Source organism: Falco naumanni, chromosome 1 (genome assembly GCF_017639655.2).
Source record: "Falco naumanni isolate bFalNau1 chromosome 1, bFalNau1.pat, whole genome shotgun sequence".
In the NCBI taxonomy this organism is placed as follows: domain Eukaryota; kingdom Metazoa; phylum Chordata; class Aves; order Falconiformes; family Falconidae; genus Falco; species Falco naumanni.
In genome coordinates this window covers 89,001,460-89,023,403 of record NC_054054.1, presented here as the reverse complement: position 1 = coordinate 89,023,403, position 21,944 = coordinate 89,001,460, and the positions used below count along the sequence as shown (strand labels likewise).

Here is a 21,944-nt window from a genome sequence, read left to right as displayed (position 1 = left end):
AACTTGTTTCAAGGTGACATTTGTAATCAGCCATGAGATGCAAAAGAGATAGCATCAGTTTATTCTCTTTCTAAATACAAAATAAAGTCACTTGAGTTAGCTTAATAGTTCAAGCTGGTACTTACCATGTTATGAGTTTAATTTTCTGAACCTTAGAAAAAAATATAATTGAGGTTGAAAGACCTAGAAAAAAGTTTATTTTAAAGGAAGAAGGATGATTTGCTAATGAATTAGTTACTCCAAAATAACTCTCTACAAGTGTTTTTGTGTATTCTGTTTTTCAGTCAGTAGTGCTATACCTTACTACTTTTACTGTGACAATAATTTTTTTTAAGCTTTTGCAATATGTCTTTCTGTTGCAAAAGATATATTACAAGCTCTAAGTTGCACCTTTGCCTTGTTCCTAGGGAAGAGAGGAAAGATCCCTTGTCTGCCCTAGCAAGAGAATATGGAGGATCCAAGAGAAATGCCTTGCTGAAATGGTGCCAGAAAAAAACAGAAGGATATCAGGTAACTGTAGAGCTGTTTAACATAGCATACTTGTAGCTGCAACACATTAGAATCTGCCATTGGCATAAACCAGGCTGCTCCACAGTTGACTGCATAGATTGCAATGGCACTGGTATGTACTGTACTCTCGTCCTGGTACACATGCTACAAGTCCTAACCTAACTAACGTTAATAGCTCTTTAGTCACTTTACTCCATGCCAATAATAGGTGTTTTCTTAAGGGGGCAGCTGACCTCCTATTGAGGCACTTCAAAACAGCCTTTTGCAGATTGCAGTTCTGAAACTGTAACTGAAACTTTAGCAACTTAAGGTTTAAATTAATGTTTCCCAAATGCAGTTAGAGTACCATTTCTCAGATTTGAGATATATTTTCTTACATATATAGGTAATTAGTGTAGGGGTTTTTTGATCTTTCAATGTGGTCTCACTCAGTCTATTTAAGGACAGTTTGTTTTGTGAAGACCACATTGTCTTGCATTTTGAACTTGGCTTTCTACTGCAGTTCAAGAATTTTTTTTCAGTTAGTCCAAATGTTATCAGAAGCCAAAAGAACTAACAAGATAACTATCCAGAGTTCTCCTGATTACATTATTTTTTCAAAAGAATAGTGCCTTCAGCAAACTAAACCAGGATGTTAACAGTCTGACCGTGATGTATTTGTTTGGTTAACTTGTATTGAAAGCGTTTGGAGTTCCCAACACAATCCTCAGTTTAAGAACTTTACTCTTTCCATGACTTGAGACTTACAATGCAGGAGGAAGTTGAGAGCCGCATAACAGGATGATTGCCCATCCATAGGAAAAGTCGTCTTTCAGTACAATGGACAGGCTTGTGATGTAAGCCCTCACCCCTCTTCCTGTGGCACGTCTAGTACTAAACTGTGCTATTTCTGAGGATAAGCTTCTTTGTGGATAAAGCCTTTCTCCTTCCCCACATTTTAAGAAAGGCAGGATGTTATATTTCTTTATAAATCCTTTAAAACTGAATGCAAAAATATTTTCCTATGTTGTCTTGAAATGAAAGATGAATTTGACAGCTTCCTTATCTGATTAGGAAAAGTAATAGAAAGTATTCCAAACTTTTCGTTCTATAGTTGTGTGCAAGAGCATGCTTTTGTTTATATAGATTGCTGCTTTTATTTACTTGAGTTTTATAAATGCTAGTAGAAGAATAGGTTTTGAGACTCACTGTCCTTGCTTCAACAACTGTAATATGGTTCGCTGCTTGTGTTGCTACTAAGAGACCATAGTGTATAGCTTTTGTAGGACCAATGTGTGCTTCTTTTGGAAGAGTGAGATAATATCAGGAGGTTATATTAAATTAGTTTTTGGAGAGAAATGTCTTTTGCTTTAGGCACACTCATTTTTCATTTCTTTGTTGTACAGAATTTGATTATTTTCAGCATCCCCTGAAATTCAGTTCTGGTTGAACACCGTGTTAGTCGTGTTCTAATGTTTTAAAAATACCTAGCATTGTATTCCCTGTGAATAATGCTTATCCAGCCTTCTGGCATCTCAGTGTTAACAATACCAGATGAGATTTTTTTTTTTTTTTTAATTGAAGCTAAAACTAACCAGCTTAAATTTTATTTTTAAACTACATGGACTCAAAACTGACAAACAGTAAACAAGCATCAAAATAATGAATGTCTGTCTTCCTCATTCAATCCTACTTATGGTACCTAGCTCTCTGCCTCCTTCCCTGTCACCTGAATATTGACAGGGTACCCTTTCCTACCTCCAGCTCCTCCTTGTGTCTGACTCTGCCACAGTTCCCTTTTGTCTCCAGCATTTCCCATCATTATAACTTCTACTTTTCTTCTGTACCACTGTTTGCTTTTGATTGGCTTGGCATCTGGGCAAGAGCCAGCACGTGCTTTTTAGAGCTACCTGCATGCTGACTGACTTCTGTCTCTGAGCTGCTGTGTGAGCCGCACAGAATGGAGAAATCATAAATATCCTGGCCTTTTCCTCTGTAGGAATAGCAGTAGGTCCACTTTCTATCTGGTCCTCAATTTCTATCCTGTTACCAATTTAAATCGATGTTAGCTATTGTTTATTTAGTTAGTTACAAACTAATATATTTTGAGCTGGATATTGGGGAATAGTTGAATTTTTGGTTTATACACAGACTAATAAGTAGAAATCACACAAATAGCCAGGTATAAATCTTAATTTCAAAGAAACTGTTTAAAATGTACAGTTATAGGTGAGCTGCCAGTGGCTTAAAATGTTAAAAACAATGATTGATATAGCTGGCTTACCCTTATTAATGAGCAGCAGCATGCAATTGAACGTTATTCCTTTTGTAGATCAGCTGTAGTTCTTGAGCTGCTTTTTATTCCATTTTTTGAAAATACTAAAGAAAAACCAAAACAAAATCAAAATGCAACCAACAAACCAAAACACACCAAGGTCTGTGCTGTTTCACAGAGGAAAGGTTTCCTTTATTCACAAGGTGCTTGTGGAGAACATAGTACTACATAATTGCTTGGTATAACTAGTATTGTTTTAGTCTGATCAAGTAAAATCAAATAATAACTTCTGCTCTCCTACCCCCTTGGGGAAATTACTTTTGAGTTTTTGATTAAAAGTCTTAAGTATAACTGCTTTAGAAGCTTGAAATTTTGTGAATGCTAAGTAAGTTAAAGGTAATAGTGTGGTGAGCTCTAATTTCAGCCCATTATAGTGGAAGGGTTTTATTTAAAGCCCTTCACACATATTCACAGAATCTATGCCAAACTGTGCTTTCTACCTGTGACAGTTATATAGTTCCACATAGCACAATTTTTAAAGGTATCTTAAGACTTTATCTTCTGTGAATGCATTATAAGAAACAAGCTAATACCTAAACCTATTAAAAAACTATACTAAATTACCTCATTGTGCAGTTTTCTTGATTTGTTTAAGCAAATTTTGAAGGGAATAAATGAATTAATTTCTTGAAATGTAGTTGTTAAACAGTATTTAACTGTGTTCCAAATCTTATATTTTTTAAATAAATAAAGTAAGCTTAAGCCAATGAAAATATGACAAATTCCTACTGATGTAAAAAACTGTATGGCTTTTTCTGTTACTATATTGTTGCTTTTAATATACATGCTTTCTGAATGTTGTTTGCAAGCAGAATTTCTCCTTGAAGCTTAAGTTTGGAGAACGGTGATCTGCAGAAGGTCATTGCAGAACTAACAGTAGGCAGTTTCTGTATTAACTTTCATCTAGAGCCTGTTCGGTCTAGACAGTATTGCACTCACTAAGTTACTGAGTTTAATTATCTTCAGGGCTGAACAGATCCCTAAGCCCCAAAGAGGGAGGGTTGCTCTCTTAAGATAAGGGTGGGGATTTTTAAGCATTTAGATAAAAGAGGAGCAAATCACCTTTAGTTTTCAGATGAACAGACACAAAATACTTGAAACAGAATCATCTATCAGCTTTGCTAAGGATCTGACATACTGATTCAGAGTGCTGTGCCAAGTGCTGCATTTTCCAGAGAGAAGAGAATTCTCCTGGTTCCTCTAAAATATGTGCAGTGTCATAAAACTGTCACAAATTATGGATTTCTTCAAAGCCTAAAGTAATCCTGTCCAACTGTTATGGAGCATTTACCCCAGCTGGAACACAGCTACTTTCATTTTGAATACACAACTAATAAAAGTCCAAAAAAGGATGTGAGCATGCATGTTTTGTGTTATGAAGGGGACCAATAAACAGGATACACACATCCTTATGCATTCTTATCTACAGCAATATTTCAGCTTATTTTCCGGTTTTTGGCAGCATTCTGAGAGATAATTCGCTTCCAGAAGTCTGACACCAAAAAAGCAATTGCCACAAGATAGCAGCAAGAACAGACTAATTTATTTTTTTTAGCATTTCTTTAAACTTTCCATGCTTCCTAATTACAAATACACTGGAAAACCTCCTTCATACAGCTTTGTAGTACCTGTTCTCTAATTCATGCAATAATGCTTTTTTTCTGGAAAGACCACCTAATTTTTACCTCCTATACAGATCAAAGCTACATGTCTAACAAAAAATGTGAAACTTACTGTCTGCATGGCAGCAATAAACAATAAAACTGTTTAGTGATTCAGCAGTGTGATTGAGTATGAAGGTATGTGTATCCAATGCTATGCTGAATGTACCTTGAAATCAAGCAATGCTTTAATTTGTACTCAAGTAATAAGGGTAGAATAACAAAGCTAAAGTTAAAAGGTGGGTCGGGTTGCTTTTTTTTTTAAACCTGTTCTTATATAGACATGTGTTTATCGACACTAAGCTAGATCATATTCTACTCGAAGTATTATACTGATTTTTTAAAAAGCACAAAAAGAGGACAGGACTGTGTTCTTATGTAAGCCTATGTTCAAATAATGACTCTAAGTTGTGCATGCTCTCCCTGGTGCTGTCTGGTTGATTCGTCAAAGTAGTTAGGCTACCGAAACACTTCTCTTGGTTTAAGCTGTAATGCCTTAGCCAAAAATTGTTAAGGAAGGACATACTTCCTTTTTCTGTTTGGATTGGATTCTGATACAAGACAAATGTCAACCTTGTTAGACTTAATTTTAGAATAAATTATGAAGCTGTCTGTATCACTGTAAGTGCTTCAAATGTTAATGTCTGAAGCTATTATTAGGGCTTTTTTGAGATTGACTGCTCCTTTTATAGTTCTTTTTTGTGCCAAAACTGAAAAATATCATCTTTGGTATGGAAAGAAACATTAACAGTCAATATTTAAGGGGATTGATGGTTTATATTTGCCATTTACTGTCTTTTAAGACTCTGGAATTGAAAATGCAGTAGTTGAGATTGCTATTAAGTCTGTTCCAGAAATGCTTGTACATTCTTGTCTACTGCCAGAAGTACCAATAGCTTCTGCTTTAATCCATGATTTGAGAATCAGTGAATCCTGATTCAATGGAGCATGGATAGCAGTTGTTTTGTAGCGTACCTTTCTGATCTTTTTTAAATGGGTACTCTTTTCTTTTATGTGTGTATGTGTCTTTAAAAGCTTTTTAATCTTAATTTTCTGCCATGAAAAGAAGCCTGCCAAGGTCTGTACACTTAAACCTCTAATCTTGTTTTAGTGGTTTAATATATTATAGTACGGAATCATATTAATGCTTTTGCTTTCTCAGCCCACTTACTTCATTAACTAATACAACAGAGACATAGACACATGTTTTTATTTTCTCCATGTCCTAACTCATTTGTGAGCCAAACTGAGTTAGGATGTGGGAACCTCTCCTCCATGTGCAGAGCAAGGGATGGAGAAATAGCTGCTATGCAATATGCTTCTTTGCTCAGATTGTAATATACATAGTTCAAGGAGGTTGAAGACAGCTGTGGATGTGTCTGCTGAAGAGATAGTTAAAATAACTTTGTTCTTAGTTTGTAACTAAGTTAGAAACCATGTTTTCTATAGTTGAGGTTTTTTTGACCTTTGTGGGGTTTTTTAGCTGTGGAGTTTTGGGGGCAGGGTAGGGGGAGGGAAGGAATGGAAGAAGGTTGAACCACTGGGTTATAATAATGTCTGTTGCTTGCTTTTTTTAAAAAAAAAGCTGTTTTCACTGACTGTAGAAGATACTCAGTTAATCTAGGATTATTGCAAAAAGCAGTAGGAGACAATTTCAAAATTAGTACTACATTTTGTTAAAAAACATCTCTAACCATCTGATCATCTTGAACTCTCTTCTGGACCCTTTTTTTATGCTTCAGTGATGATTTTGAACTGGAAGGGCCAAAGCTGTATATAGCATTCCAGGTGTAGACTGGCAAGGGCCCAATAGAGTGTAGGAGTCCCATCCCTTGATCTGCTGTCTGTACTCTTAGTGATGCAGATCAGAATACAATTTACCTTCTTTACTGCAAGGATGCATTTCTGATTCATGTTCAAATCCAGTACATTTATTGTTTAACCACTACTGTATTTCAGCCTAAGCTGATGGATCATTTTGTTTCTATTACATTTCAACCTTGTTTCAGGAAGAATCCTCTTACTCTCTTCCCTGCCCCCACCCCCCATGTGAGCATAAGGGAATACTCATTTTGTGGCAACCACTTCTACTTTGAACTTTGCAGTTTAATAGGAGCTTTAGACATGTTTGAAATGGTTTTTTTTGGTTTTGGATCTGCCAGGGTGTTCCCCTACCATCTTTTTTCCCCCTCTTTGTCATGGCTGTTAGAATGGACTACAGAATTTGGTCTGTTGATTATGTAAAATGTTACATTCTTATGCTTTGTCTCTAGAAAAGTCTCATAAATTTCTGACGCTTAGTCCTGGTTGGAAAGTTTCTTCCACAGATCTTTTTATGACAGCAGCCTGTTGCTTAAGTCTTTTTGTTAAATTGCCTTTTTAAAAAAAAAAGTCTCCCAAATAATAGTGGTGACTTCACTCCCATCCTAAGTATTAAACATTAATAGACAAGGACTGATAAATCTCCTTCAGTTCACCTATCTCTAAAAAGGCTTATTTCTCATTTGACAATTTATCTGAAAGTATGGCCTTCTATTGCCTTAATATTCTGTGGTCTGAAAGAGCTTGGAAGAAAAATTCCAGATTAGATTCCAGCAGAATTTGTTTAATAGAAACAATTACTTAATAAAAGCAGTAACGAAGAAGAAATTATGTCTGAGATTTTAGGCTGATGTTCTGTTTACCATCAATTCTTTGAGAAATAAGAGCTTAATGCAAGATTGATTTCATTATACTGACCAAGCTTTTTCAAAAAACCACAAGTAGTTAAAAGCATTTGGGAAATAAAATTGTGCTGTATTTAAATTTGCCAGTTATGTGTTCAAAGCTCTACATAAAAAATTAAATTTTGTGTTTAAATGACAGTCTGTCCAGTCTCTAGATCTATTTTTTAGTGCCTGACCAATATTATACTTTTTTAGTCTGAGAGGTAATAATAATTTATAATGCTCAGAGCAATTGGAAACAGAAACCAGTCCCTTTTAATTGTTTCCTTCCGTTGTATTTAATTCAGCTTCTCTGGATACATTAAGATTTTTGGATGATGGGTTTAATTTCTGTTTGTTGTCTTACTAATAAAAGCTGGGCCTACAAGAAGATTTAGAAAAACAGGGTTTTCCAAGTTCTTTTTGAGAACCAACCAAACTTGTAGGTGAATTTCAAGTGGCCTTTTTTTTCCCAATGTTTGCATTCAAAATTCAACATTCTGTGGATGCTACTAATACTTAAATTGAAATTTTTAATTTATACAACTATAGTGTTTAAGGGAAGATTACTTTCTCTTGTTTTAGTTTTATTTACCATTTTCAGCACAACTTTATCCTATTTTTCTTTCTTATGTGTTGGGGTGAGGGAATATACTTACAAAACAATGAAAAATGTCTCTAGATTTTGGAAGTGAGCACTCCTCCTGGTTTTTAAATCATGCGAAGAGTTCTGTTTTCAGCCCTAGTTGTTCTGTAGGTCTATTTTCTAGTTCATCCAGAGTGTTTTGATACATTGCAGTTTCTTTCTTCCTGTATTCTGAGCACAAGTCTTCCTTCTTCATCCACAGGGTCAAACCTCAGGTATAGTAGGTTCTGATGATCTCATACAAATCACTGCAACATCCTGTTTTCTAATTTTGATGAGTGCCTTCTTGCCTGTTGGTATCCATTCTGACTCTTGCAAAGATCACTGTTCTAGCTCATTGCTTTAACAGTATTGCATTGTTTGTGTCTCCTTTCTCTGTGCTCCTTCATTCCCAATATAAGCTACTGTTCTTCCTTTGATGGCGATGTGCCCTTCCACCCCTCTTTCAGTACTGAGATTTCATATATTCTTCAGTGATGCTGGTGCTGAGGATCAGACTCTTAAATTTTCAATAAATACTGCTGTGCTTCCTCCGAAATGTGTGGAGCAACCTGGGAGAGAAAAAAACCATTGTAAGCTCTGTGGAACAAACTACTACCAAACTTTATTTTATTTGTACAGTGACTGGTGACTGGCTTTAATGGACTGTATTGTAAATAGAGTATATTCTGCAATAATACCAATTCAACACGTACTTGCTGAAACTATATCCAGCATTAAGTCACTAGATTGGAAACCGCTGTGTTAGAAACTGTTAATCAGATTCAGCAATGCTTCAGCATTCCTTCTTTAATAAGGAATGCTGTATCTATCCTTGTAGTCCTGAGACTTAAAAATTTGCTAATGCTCTTCAGTAGCTTTAACTAGTATAATCTGGGGGTTTTACTAGTTTGGCTCAATGCATGCATGTATGTGTGAGCAGATCTGTGTTCACTTAACTGTGACAATGCCAACACACATCTTTCTCCTCCCCTTCCTACACCACTTGGCCATCCTGGGGAAAGAGGGAGAATATTTCAGCCAAGGGGTGAAAACCAGGACTGAGGTTTTTTCTCCCTCAGTCAATTGTGTAGCAAAGGAAACATGATCATTTCACATTCGACTTTTATAACTAGCTTGCCACAAATGACTGTGACAAGGTAAAGCCCTCTCCCTACCTTCATCCATCTTGTTGATACAGATGTGATCTGTGGCATTACTCGTTACAGTGTAGGGGGAACGAACTGTTCAAAAAGTAACTTTGTACACAGACACAAGTAGGAATTTAGTGGCTTTAACAATCTGGTATTTTCCCCCTTTTTTTTTTCTTAAAGCCTGGTACTGTGTGTTGCATTTCTTTGCCTAATTTAAGTAACACTGAAAAAAATTTAACCAAGCATTAATTTAAATCAAATTTCCTGTCTCTCTTGAGGAGAAAGGAGGGAGAGCTTAATTTTTTTTCTTTTGCTTTTAAATTTTCCCACCCCTGTGGCTTGAGGAAGCTGTGTGAAGAACATGTTCCCACAGACTGGGGGTCTCCAACAATGACATTTCCGTTTGTAAGCAGGCAGCAGGACGGCAGGCAAGGCTCAGACCACTGCCTTGGGCATTGTGAGCCTGAGCACGTACGCTTACGTCACCAGGGTTTGAACCTGCATTTGGTGGACTTTGTATAAAAAGTGCTAAAGCTGAGCAGGAAATGGAGATTTCCCTCATGTTCTTTTAGAAATAGCCTTTAGTTTAGGTTTTTTTCCTCTGCTGGAGGGGATTGCAGTTGTTTTCAATTTGTAATCTAAGTCATTGGTTTGACAAGAAATATGACAGCCTTTGTTCTCAGCCTGCATGGCATAGTAATGCTGATCCTGGGTGGAGTTTTCTGCATTAGGAATGACAAGTTTTAGTGTCTTGTCCAAGACAGGTGATGACTATTAAACTGCTGTCAGGTGAAAGGCTGACTTGTGTGATTGTTTTTCTGCAGTTCTGTGACTGGAGGTTGTAGTTCCTGCTACATGAAAATTTTAAAACCTAAGTAGGAGGGCTGGTTAGCTTCTACTTAAGCCCAGTTAAGTGAGTTAGGTATTAAAGCATTTTTATATTTCTCCATAAAGGTCTAAAAAATAAACTGAGTTGTTACTGTGTGTTTCCTAATTAGTTTAAGCGACTGCTGTCCACTTAGCCTCTTTACTGTTACTTGACTACCAAAGCCAAGTATATAGTAATTTAAAAGGTCACTGAGGCATCTTGTTCATAACTCTTTTGGACTGGACTGACTCTTTTTGCAATAATATATACAGTCTCAGGGGATGCGTTTACCAGTGCCACTGAGTTTCCTACTGGAACTAAATGTTCAAGAGCGCAGGACTGCACTTTTCAATTTCAATCCTAAAGATAATTGATCTCCTGCCACTGTCAGTGTTAAATCTGTTGGAACATCTTTATTTCCAAATGAAACTTAATTTTTGTTTGTAATCTTGTTCACATGTTTCTGTATAGAAATGGTTTGTTTAGAAGAGAAAATACTTATCTTCATCAGAATTTTTGTTTGGATATTAATGCAGTAGAAGCAGAAAAGTAAAATACTGCATTAACAGAGATATTAGCACGTTGTCAGTTTCAGGGATTTTAGGCATACGTATCTAACTCATTTGCTTTTCTGTGTTGGTGTGTACAGTTGTACCAAGTCTATACTCTTACCCTCTCTAGCACAACATTTTACACCTTTTAGTGCACACATTTTGCACTTTTCCCCTTTTTTTTGGGGGGTGGGTGGGGGGGTGGGGGGTGGGTGGGGAGGAAGAGCTTAATATTACCTGGAATTAATGTATAAGATAACTGACTTTCTTAGCAACAATCCTTTTTTGTTCTCTGTAGTAGTGTGTTTTCGTTTCTTACCACAGGACTTTAGTATTAGTCTGTTCACTTTCTCTGCTGATTTCTTCAAAGGTATTAAAAAAAAAAAACACAACAAACAAACCACACACAGAAAACCTGACAAGTATGGGTGGATTGGTAGAACTAATACTTGCTAGATTATAATTTTAATATTGTTTATATTTTTTTCCCCCTCAAGAATATTGACATAACAAACTTCAGCAGTAGCTGGAATGATGGCTTGGCTTTCTGTGCAGTCCTCCATACTTACCTCCCAGCCCACATTCCCTATCAAGAACTAAACAGCCAGGATAAGGTAAGACACTAAAAAGTCCATTCCTGGGACTGTGAGATTATATAATTAATGAGTTAGTAGAGAAGAATGAACCAATTTGAGTTCTAAAAAACACAGTATTCTAGGAATCATAATTGAAACGCTTCAAACTACCTTGCTGCTATTCTTATTATAACCTTTTAATATTATGAGATCATTAGGTTAAATGGAATTTTGAAACAAATATTAGAAAAATAACAGAAGGTCATAAATTTAAGTCTGAGGAGTTTTATTTAACCCAAACAGTTGGGAAGTGGTTTTTGGGTCCTGAAGCAAGGAATATTTAAGCTTAAAGACTTTAAATCATCAAATTTGTATCTTGACATGGTTTGTTCATCTCTTTCAATATCACAAGGATGTTGTTTTATCCTACTTTCTCATACTGATAAGTGACTGTGACACTCATCTCAAGTGATATGTATCAAATAAAGGTAAACTAGAAGGTGTCAAGACTAGAGTTGCCTGTATGTATTCTAGTGTGCTACAGTTAATACCTGATGGTGTGTTACCAGGATGATTAATGATAATACATCCTAAGAAAAAATAATAAATATTTCATTAACACATGATGATATTGTTGTTATTTTAAAATAATATATATTATTTAGCATTTTATAACCTAATTGTTCTTCACTGGCAATGATTTTTTCAGCATTATCTTCTGAATGAGGAATTAATAAATATTTTCCATAAATATTTGGATGGTATTGGGACATGTTCATTCTTATAGCTCTTTTAAAATTACTATGGTCAAATTATGGACTCAATTTGAAGCAAAAGTAGCAGCATTACTATGGATATTCTTAACACCACTTTATTATGTTTGATGTAGTATTTCCTTGGGTTTTAACATGTTTTTATATCTTACGCAGAGAAGAAATTTCACTTTGGCTTTTCAGGCAGCTGAAAGCGTTGGCATCAAATCTACTCTGGTAAGTTTAAAATGCATACTGAGTGAATTATGACCCACTTATAAAATCAAATTATTCTATTTTGTGATGTTGATACTTTATACTTAAAAATAGCAGCAGCTAAGCTCAGCTAGAGGTTATTGCCCCTGTATCATACTTGACTGGAAAACATAAAAGATACTCCCTACCTCACTGGCTTTGTTTAATAAACCCACTGTCATCAACAGCTTAAGCTTACATGTTTTTTGCATTGAATAGTGACTGCGATACAGACCTGTAGTCTAGCAGCTACAGCAAAAGCAACAGCATGATAGCCTGTAGCAGATAAACTCTTAGGCTATAAAAGGAAAAGACTCACCAAAACTCATCTGTCAATATAAGAAATAATAAAGACAGTGGATTTGTTTGAGAAAAATTTGAGAAAGTTATGCGATACAATCTTCCAGAATTCATTAATTCTGTCCTGTCTCTGACCTACTTTCAAATTACGTGGTTTTTCTTAATTCTGGAGGTACAAATCAAGCTATGTAATCTGTTCTTTTGCTCAGTGTAATATGAGAGTCAAGATTTACCTCTGAAGTTTAGACTTCTAATTTGTCATCATTGTAAATAATTGTAAGGCTTTTTCAATTATTGTTTACAATAAGCATTCTTATACAAATTTTAGCTTAAAATAATTAGTTTTCAGTAGTATAGTATTCACTAGAAAAGGAAGATTTCTGAAGGTGTGGAATTGGAAGTATCCCAAGCCCTTGTGAATAATAACAAAAATTCAGCTAAAATTGCTAGTATCAGAAGTGATATATTTAAGTGATACTTTTGTAACCTAAATTCTAACAAACCTACCTTAGTTAGCAGCTAATAATACAACAAAGTCAGACGTTTTTAAAAATAACATGTTCCTTGATGCTTATGAGTGCTTTTACCCACCCCCAGCATTGTATTTGCTGACAGTGGCAGTGCAGCTGTTGGGCTTTCATACTTTTTGTCAGTGATTTGAAACATGGAAGTCTCTTACCAAATGCTGATGTAAGAACTAGACTGTGGAAAATAACTGCAGTAATTCTTACGTAATTCAGCTTTAGTCCAAGTGCTTAATGTCTGTCCTTTCTTTCTGTAACTCAGCACATTACAAATACTTTAACGGCAAATTGAATGGAATCAAGTCTTCTAAGTGCAACTTGCATCCATCTTAAGGATTTAGTATCTATTTACACACTTAGGTACACAATGTGTACGATGTGTATGTTTGTGGATGTTTTCCCTTGTCCATATCACATGGGTAGAGGGTGGAAAAGGGTGTGAAAAAGGGTATGTGAATAGTAGTGGTAATGTAAGGGGAAGTTTTTTGATCCCTGATTAAGAAAGTGTTCCACTACTTTCATGTGGAAAACTGAAAAAAATTACTTGCTCTTTTTTGAGTTCTGGAGGTTCCTGTACCTAAAGCTTGCAAAATAGACCCTTGTAGTAAACAAAACTTACTAGAGATTACATGACTCAGTTTCCCTTTGTACTTGTGCTGAAAAGGGTAGATTGGGCCCTGTTTACCCTTCTTATTCACTGACAATCTGGTATAGTGTTACTGTGAAACACAGGTGAACTGGCCTGCCAGTTAGACACCAGCTGATTGCTTGGTTTGTTGGATATACCCAAATTGCTGCTTTCCTCTTCCTTGCCTCTTTACACAAAAATACGTATAAAGTAAATTTCAGTAGTTTGCTGTAAAATGGGATTTAATTACTTGTTGATGCTTGACTCTTACCTTGGTATGAATTTTGAACTTTAGGTTCAATTAATACTTGAGCCTTGATTCTCTGACTCACAGTTCCTAGGTAGATTGCATTGACTTGGAGACTGGTGTAGAGTTACGTGAACACTAAATTCTCACCTACTGTACTAATTGTACTAAGTGGGGGACAACTCAAGCATGCACAGCATCAGACATTTTGATCTTAACTATCTACAAATACAGTATTAACAACTGTTTACTTTTTGTAAGTAATACAAAGATGAATGGAAGAAAACAGATCATCAATGATTTAAATTGTGGAAACTTTACAGATTTACCATTCCCAGGAATCTGTGAAAGCACTACCATATTATTCGCAAGGTTATCATTCCTGATTTTGACCAATCTGTTTTCTGTGACAGGACATCAATGAAATGGTGCGAACTGAGCGTCCAGACTGGCAGAATGTCATGCTGTATGTTACAGCAATTTACAAATACTTTGAAACCTGAAACCCTAATAATTCAACAGATCCATGGGATAGAACCAACATGAGCTGGAAATCTTACTGAAATGCTAATCCCCATTTCACTGAAAACTGGCAACATTTGAGTCCCCTCAAACTTCAGTGACACTGTCCTGGATTGCCTCAGATTGCTTCAGCTACTAAGCCTGGAAACAGCTGTTTAAAAGCAAGAACTTTTGCCACAGTGCTTGGAATAACCCAAGTTATTAAGCTATTCAGATTAATTACATAGCCTAAAGAGCCTGGACTACTTACGTGCTGCCTTTCCAGCCAGACTTCCTGAAGCTTTCTTTCCTAGGAGAGTGAGATGAATGGGTCCTATAGCATATAGGAGACTGAATGTACAAATAAAGCTTTGAGAAGGAAAAGGATAACATGGCATCATATTACTGAACTTACTGTAGCATCCTGATACCACAGAGTCTGAATATTCTACCCACAGCATACGGCACCCTGATACAGTAGAGTTCTTAATAGTAATTTAGTTACTGCCTTTACAGCTTTTTTCCCTCCTTTACAATGTGCACAGTATTCTAGGAAAACAAGCTTTTATTCCATAATGACAAATAGAGTGGAAAAGTGCTCTTGATACCTCGAAGAATTTGGCACAGAAGAACTTTTCATTCTGAAGCTTCATATAAGCCTACCTCTGTCACAGTGATGTGGCTTCCAACTTTATCTTACAGATTGTAAAGACTAGCACATACAGCTCCTGGTTTTCAGGGTACGCTATACTTCAAGGAATCTGTCCAAACTCCCTGTGCTTCCATTATAACAGAAATTAATCAATAATCAACCCTTGTATGGCTTGTTCTTTCCCTTCTTCCACCTTTGCCTGTATAGCACACACAGCTACCCCAGGCTTTACTCTACAGCAATACGAGCATATGTCATGGATTTCTGTGGTAGAATTTTGGAACTGGGATAGCATTTCTCTGCAGAGAAGATTATTTTCAATAATATGTAATAATGAAGTAGTTTGTCTCAAAATCCAGCTTTGCCATGTTTTCTGTGTGTTTTCCATTGATCTTGCACATCCTCATCTGACTGACAGAAGGTGAGGCGTTCTCTGACAAGAACTGTGGTGGAACCGATGTAATGTGTATACACCCAGTAGTCTCAAATATTGTGTGGAAGTGACTCACTGTCACAAGGAAGGAATTGAGAAACTTTAGTCTGCTCAACTTCTATTTTCCTAAAATGTACCTGAATTCATGTAACAGCTCTCGGGCAAAAGAGTTCATGTAAGTGCCTTAGTGATCATTGAATTGATACATCCTGGCACTTCAGGGCCTTGTGCAGAATGTTAAAGGCTCAGAACGATTTCATATATCCATTTGTCATAAGCCATTTGTTGTAATCTTGTTTGTCAAATCAAAGGAAATCTTCACTCTATCATTGCTTCTGCCTCTTATTTTTCTGAATACTTATCAGCAGTTAAGCCACAGCTGAACATCTCATTAATATTAAGCAGAAGCCTACTTTAGAAGTGAGTTCTGTAACAAATGCTATTTATAAGCACATGCTTTTTCAACACAGTAACCCTGTTATAAAGAAAATGAATCTGCCATTCCTATGGTGCTCTTATGACTGTTAAGGACAGTTTGAACGTCATAGATGTTAACCCAGTGAATGCAACTGTGCTCGGCATCTGTGAAACTTCATCATGGTATAAAAGCACAGATTTAATTCAATTATTGCCAAATCCAAAAACCTGTCATCTGAAGTACATAGTCCACGTGAAGAGTAATAATCCAGCATGCTTCTAGCAGCTAGTATTGTATAAAATATATGCTTACGCTGGTACGTGCCTGTGAGAATTAGTAAAATCTGCAAAATGACTACTTTAATCCATGCTGAGGGCCTTTGGAGAAGTTTTCAGAGCAGCAGTGCATCATACATTCTTACGGTTCTTTAGAACCCTAAAAGTAGCTAGATACCCTCAGATTATTAATTGGGGCATTTGAAGAGCCAACGTAATCTAACAACAGTTGTTGCAAGAAAGGCTTCAAATGAAAAATCTTCATTAACAGATTTTAATAAAAGCCTGAAATACAATTTCCTCTCCCGTAATTTCTTCAAATAATTTTTGTTTATTTTGTCAAGAAATTTCAATAAGAGTAGTCTTATTGGAAATACACATTATTGCTATCTCATATTCCATCTTGTACTACTAAATTCCAGGTTTTGCCAATTTGTGTTTAAAAAAACTTCTATCTTCTATTCATCCTCTGAGCAGACATATTTATCTATGATTGTCCTATTCATTGCCTTAGATTTTAAGAAAATATTTTCCTAATGAAAAGGATAGCATTTCTTGGTCTAAATTCTCTCATTACCTGTTTTGTTAAGGTAATTTGAGCTTTAAGCTGATTTGGGGATTTTTTTTTTCTGTCCAAGGTTCAACCTCATTTATCTGGAATGTTTATTATTAGTCCCTAACTGAAATAACACTAATAATATAACCATTTGTAGCAGGGAAATAATGTTTTCCAGATTTTTCCAACCTTTATGTTAAAAAGGTGAGCCGCTAGTCTTCAGAGAGAGAGAGAGCATGAAAAGTTGTTAGTAATTATAAAAATGATCTTGTTTTGAACTTCAGAGCTCTGTAAACTTCTTGGTGTGACTGTCTGATAAGCCTCTGCTGAATTCATGTCTGAAAAGGAACACTTAGCTTCTTGAAGAGGGTTTGGTTATTTCTTTTTGTAAATAATGATCTATCTGAGCCTTTACATATGATGCTGCACAGCTATCCTAGTGGAAGTAATGAAGTAATGGAAGATCTAAACCAAACGTAATGCCCTGCTGCACTCTACAATGTGTTTCCTTCTGAATGTTCAAACCACATTCGATTTTTCAAGAGGAGGAATAGCTGTAGCCCTTCTGGACGTGGATGATACTGTTCTGTTTGGTTCCTACTCATAGTAAATCCTTAAACAGCTTGGGTTTTTTGTACATATGAAGTGCAAGTTTATGCTGATTTACTTTTTTTAATCCAGAAAATATTTCTGAATGTACTAAAAAGAGGACAAATATTTTCTCACCTGTTTATATTACTGCATTTTAATATGTGCCTTGCCAATGCCTGTGCTGTAGTATATCAGGGTTACTGACTGCCAGCTGTAGAGGTGGGGCTGGCAACAAAACGGAGCTGTCAAACATATTGATGCACGTACAGCTATGTCATCTAGTGGATCCTGTTTACTGAAACACTTCCATAGATTAGAGAGGTCAGTTTAGAGCCAGGTGTGTATTTGGTTTGGCTACTTGTCATCCTGATGCAAGATCATTAGCATTGAATTGAATGAAGAGTTGTGGGGTTTTCTTTACTAAAAGAGAAGGGATAAGGAAAAAATTAGTTCTTGATTATTCAGGAAATTTCTGTCAGAGAGGTTCTGATATGGAGTATCTGACAATAACAACTGAGGTGACTTCAGAAGGGATTGCACTTGATTTGGTTTTCAGTTGGTTTTGTTTGATCCAGTTTGATGTGGTTGTCTATTTAAATAGAACTACTAATTTGGTCTCTCTGGTGTGAACCTCTGGCCCTCACGAAGATCTCTCATTCTCATGCCTCCGAAAAATTGAGAGTGCAATTCTCCCTTTTACAATTGCGTTTGTGGATAGGTTATCCAGAATATAGTATTTAATTACAGCATATTCTGATTTAAAAGTGATTATTTGTGTCTCTTGCATAAAATATATTCCTCAAGTTACACCATAGCATTTCTGTAAATTTTTGTCTCCAATTTTGTAAAATATTTCAACTGTGGTTTTCTGTAAAGTCCATCATCATGCTTTAGGAGCCCCTTAACTTGCCAGAACTAAATGAACTCTGCTTTTGATGTACTGGGTAAACTCATTTATATTACTGGCAGCAGTTGCACCCTGGTTTTACATGCATGAGGAGAAATAAATCTGTCCCTTGCTCTGATGATGCAGTACAGTGGTTTAAACTGCTGAATCTGCCTTAAGAATTTTGTAGCTGTGACAGTTCTCATTGGCATCTCATTTCTGTTAATGAGCTCAATGTTCTTATCTGTTTTTTCAGTTCGGATTCTGTTGCATCTTTTACCTTGCATTTTCTCCATTTCTGTACAGTTTTGGCCCAGGGTAAAAATTTTATTATAACCAAGTTTTAAACAAGATTATTTGGGGAGTTGGATGTATGGAGAACTTCTGGGTGTTTTTCTTACCTTTGTATTGTGTGTGACTGGTTTGGGAACACTGTCTTGATTTTCAGGTGATAAGTGACGATATCTTCCAAAGCTGCCGCTTCTGGATGGCTGGCATGAAGCTATGCACAGGCTAAAGTTAAGCCTTTAAAACTGTGTTCATGTGACTTTCTTTTTTTTGCCTCTTGCAACTAATACAATCACGGCTTAACTACCAACTGCATCAAGTAGGAGCTATTAAGGGGCAGAATTCTTCTGGGAAGGAATCCAGCTGTACAACTTTTACACTTTTTTGCCTATTGTGAGTAATATTCTTGCTGAGGTGGTCTAAGAAAGAGGATTTTTAAATAGTAGTGTTCATGTACAGACTGATTTAACTATATAGTTTTTGTGGTTCTTCCCTTGACTTGGTAAATATTTATTTCTGTTTTATTTTTATGTTCTCCAAACTATTTCTGCAGTTCCTTTCTTTACGTTAGCATTAGTGTATGAATACTCAGTAATATTAACCAGTTTGAGAAATGATTTGGTGAGAAGTGGTATTAAAGTGTAGTCGTCATCCACAAGTTCTGGACATGCCAGTGTGCTTTCCCAAGCTAGTGTGTTTTGATTGGCAAAACATGTTAGAGCTGCTTAACTCTCCTCCCATATAGCCTACATCACTCCAGGGTGTCCATCAGGTGTTCTTGCCCCCAAATTATCAACTCCTTGGGTGAGTTAAGGGTTCATAGACATCTCTTAATGTATTTAATTGTCCCTATTTAGAAAGGTATCTTTAATGGTGTTTCTGCTTTCAAAGGAGAGTGGCTGGACAGGTTTTTAATTACTGTCTGGCTTGCTGAGCCAGTCCTTCATTCATCCAAGTTTTTTTCTGTTGTATTCCCTGATTTCAGTATCCGTTGTAATTGTCAGAGCCAAGATGTTAAGCATCTGGAATATGTAGCAAGTATGCTTTTGATAATTAATGCTAAATATAACTTAAAAGATCAGGGCTTGTACAGTTCTGATTTCTGTTAGTGTTGATACAAGCGTCTTTTTTTCCTTATGTATTCGTGCTTGCCAGTTTTTGGGATACAACACCCTTGAACTCACTTTGACAAGGCCGCTATCCTAGCCTCTTTAAATTAATTCATTCTGCAATAATAGAATTATTTCCTCACACGGAAACTTCAGTAAAACCTATGAATACCAGATGACTTCCTTCCAACTGACATTAGCTTTTACTTGGAATATTCCTTACCCTTAGGCCACTGTCTGCCACCGAATTGCACATAAAGTTCCCATCAGTTTCATCAGGACTTGTGGATGCAGAACAGTAGGGTAAACTTTTGGCAGAATATTACAGCAGCCTGATGCAATTAAGCTGGTTTTATTTTAATCCCCTATTTTCAGGGGGTTTCAGTTTAGCCAGAATCACTTACTCAGAGCTGAAATGTGGCATGTTTGTTCTCCACTGGGAAGTATGCTTCTGTTTAATAATATTTTTATGAGATTGTATTTATGGAAATGGAAAGAAAAACGTCATGAAGCTAGTTTTGTTGCACTTTTCTAAGGCTTTTGTATTTTGCATAGAGTTCTAGAATATTGAACACGTTGTTTGGGGAAGTCAAGGCTTAAAACCTACTCTGCCCCAGCATAGCAATGCATTATGTGTATTTTCATTCTAGTGATATCTGTATTATTTTAATTGCATGTAACTAGTGTATTTATATGGTATTATATGGTAGTTAGGAAGCCCAGTGGACATTTCCTGCTGCAGAGGAGCCACTGGCCGTCCTGGTTCCACAGTTCATGAACGGACCTGTTTTGGCAGTAGACTGTATTTGCAATAATGGAATAGTCAATTTTTGTTTCTGAACTCTGTTTCAACAAATGGGAAGAAAGAGGTGGCTCTCTTTTTGTTCCATTGCTGAAAATTTCTTTGGAGGCTTTCACTGGTTTCCAACTATGGCATATGTTCAATTAGGATGATTACTTGGGATTCGGTTCAGTGAAGAGGGCACAAGTACAACATACTCAAGTAATTAATCCTTGTAATTTACAACATTTCAGTTTATTAGAAGCTTTTGGTTTTACATGTATTGTAAGGTAAATTTTACTGTTTTTAAGTAGCACTTTTATACATATCTGAAGGGGGTTTTTGGACAGAATTGGGGTTTTTTTTCTTTGTTATCTAATGAGAAGAAAGTGTAACACTACTAAACAAAGTGTAGACTAGTTAGCCTCCAGGCTTTATGTTCAGTTTAGGTCAGTAATGATCTAGAGTTGTTCAATGTATGTGAAAGATATCAGTGACTCCTTTTAATACTGGACAACTCTCCAGATCAAAGTCAGAAGGGCATTAATTGGTACCCTCCAACTCTCAAATGAGGGTACTTTCAGTTCACGTGTGAGGCAGAATTGACAGAACAGTGTGATGAATTTTGGATTTTGTGTAAGAACAGAATTTTGTTGAAGTCTCTCAGTCTAACTTCGCAGTGCTATACTGGGTAAGGGCTAACCTTGTTTGAGATGACACTGCCGCCAGTAATGACATCTCCTTAACAGCTAATTTAAAGCTCATTTTCTGTGGCCTTTAAAGTTGATTTAAAAAACAGTGATTCTTAAAAGCTTTTCTCGTTCATCCAGCTTTCCTGATTTGTGTTGGTTTTATACTCCCTTGATACACAACTGTTAGACTGACCTAACAGTACATGTATGGGTTTGGCAGTTCTTGTTCTAGACAACAAGCACTTTTCATTTTTTCAGAACCCTTTCAAATGTTTTACACACACACATTGACACATATGGACATTTTACATACATAGAGATGTTTTGCTTAAATATGTATATATACACACATATGTGTGTGTACATATATATGCATCTGCAGATTCTTAATAAAACTGAACACGTTTCAAGAAGGGCTTGCATCTTGAATACTTAGGGTGGTGTATTAGCGTATATGTTTAAAAGGTAAGGAGGAAAAAAGCATTTTGTTTGCTTCTGGTTAGAGCTGAGAAACAGGTTTGAGGAAAAACTAGGAAGTATGTTCAAATTGCATTTTACCCTGTTTCTGGTTTGAAAGGCACAAGCTGTTAATCATTGGAACTTGAAAGGTCAGCAAGTGTATTTTAAGCTAAACCTTTTGGAGGACCCAATATGCTTTTAGTTTGCAAGGACCACTAACGATCTGGGCATTTACTTTCTCCATAATGTATTCTGTATGAGTATTTAGTATGTATGCCTTCAATTTGCCAATGTTGCCATGTTTTCTTCTTAATTATTCACAAAATAAAGATTGAAAATAGCAAAATGTGTGTTTATGTTTTCTTGAGTGAAGCCACTACAAAAAAGAATATTTAGTACTATTTCTGGCACAGTGGTTTTTCAAGAGTAAACATTACAGGTAGTAGTTTGCAGAGGTTTGTATGCTATGGATGAGAAGTGCACATGAATGATTTGCATGCACATAATCTCATAATTTTTTGGAAGTCTTGTCTCTGTTGGTGTACCAGCATACTTTACGGTTTCTACCTGCAAGGAGTTTTAAATGATAACTTGGTGAATACTGTGGATAAGAGGTACGTATTTAAGGCATATT

The 21,944-nt window shown here is 36.1% G+C and overlaps 1 protein-coding gene across 2 annotated transcripts in view; it reads left to right on the top strand.

Moving 5' to 3' along the window:
- Positions 1-21,656, top strand: part of SPECC1L (sperm antigen with calponin homology and coiled-coil domains 1 like) — a 69,840-nt gene extending 48,184 nt beyond the window's left edge. For both annotated transcript variants that reach the window (XM_040604523.1, XM_040604532.1), the window contains 4 exons: positions 408-510; positions 10,886-11,002; positions 11,893-11,952; positions 14,083-21,656. In XM_040604523.1, coding sequence (XP_040460457.1) covers positions 408-510; positions 10,886-11,002; positions 11,893-11,952; positions 14,083-14,172 — 370 coding nt within the window. In that variant the 3' untranslated portion in view covers positions 14,173-21,656. The remainder of the gene's footprint in view (positions 1-407; positions 511-10,885; positions 11,003-11,892; positions 11,953-14,082) is intronic.
- Positions 21,657-21,944: the final 288 nt, after the last annotated feature.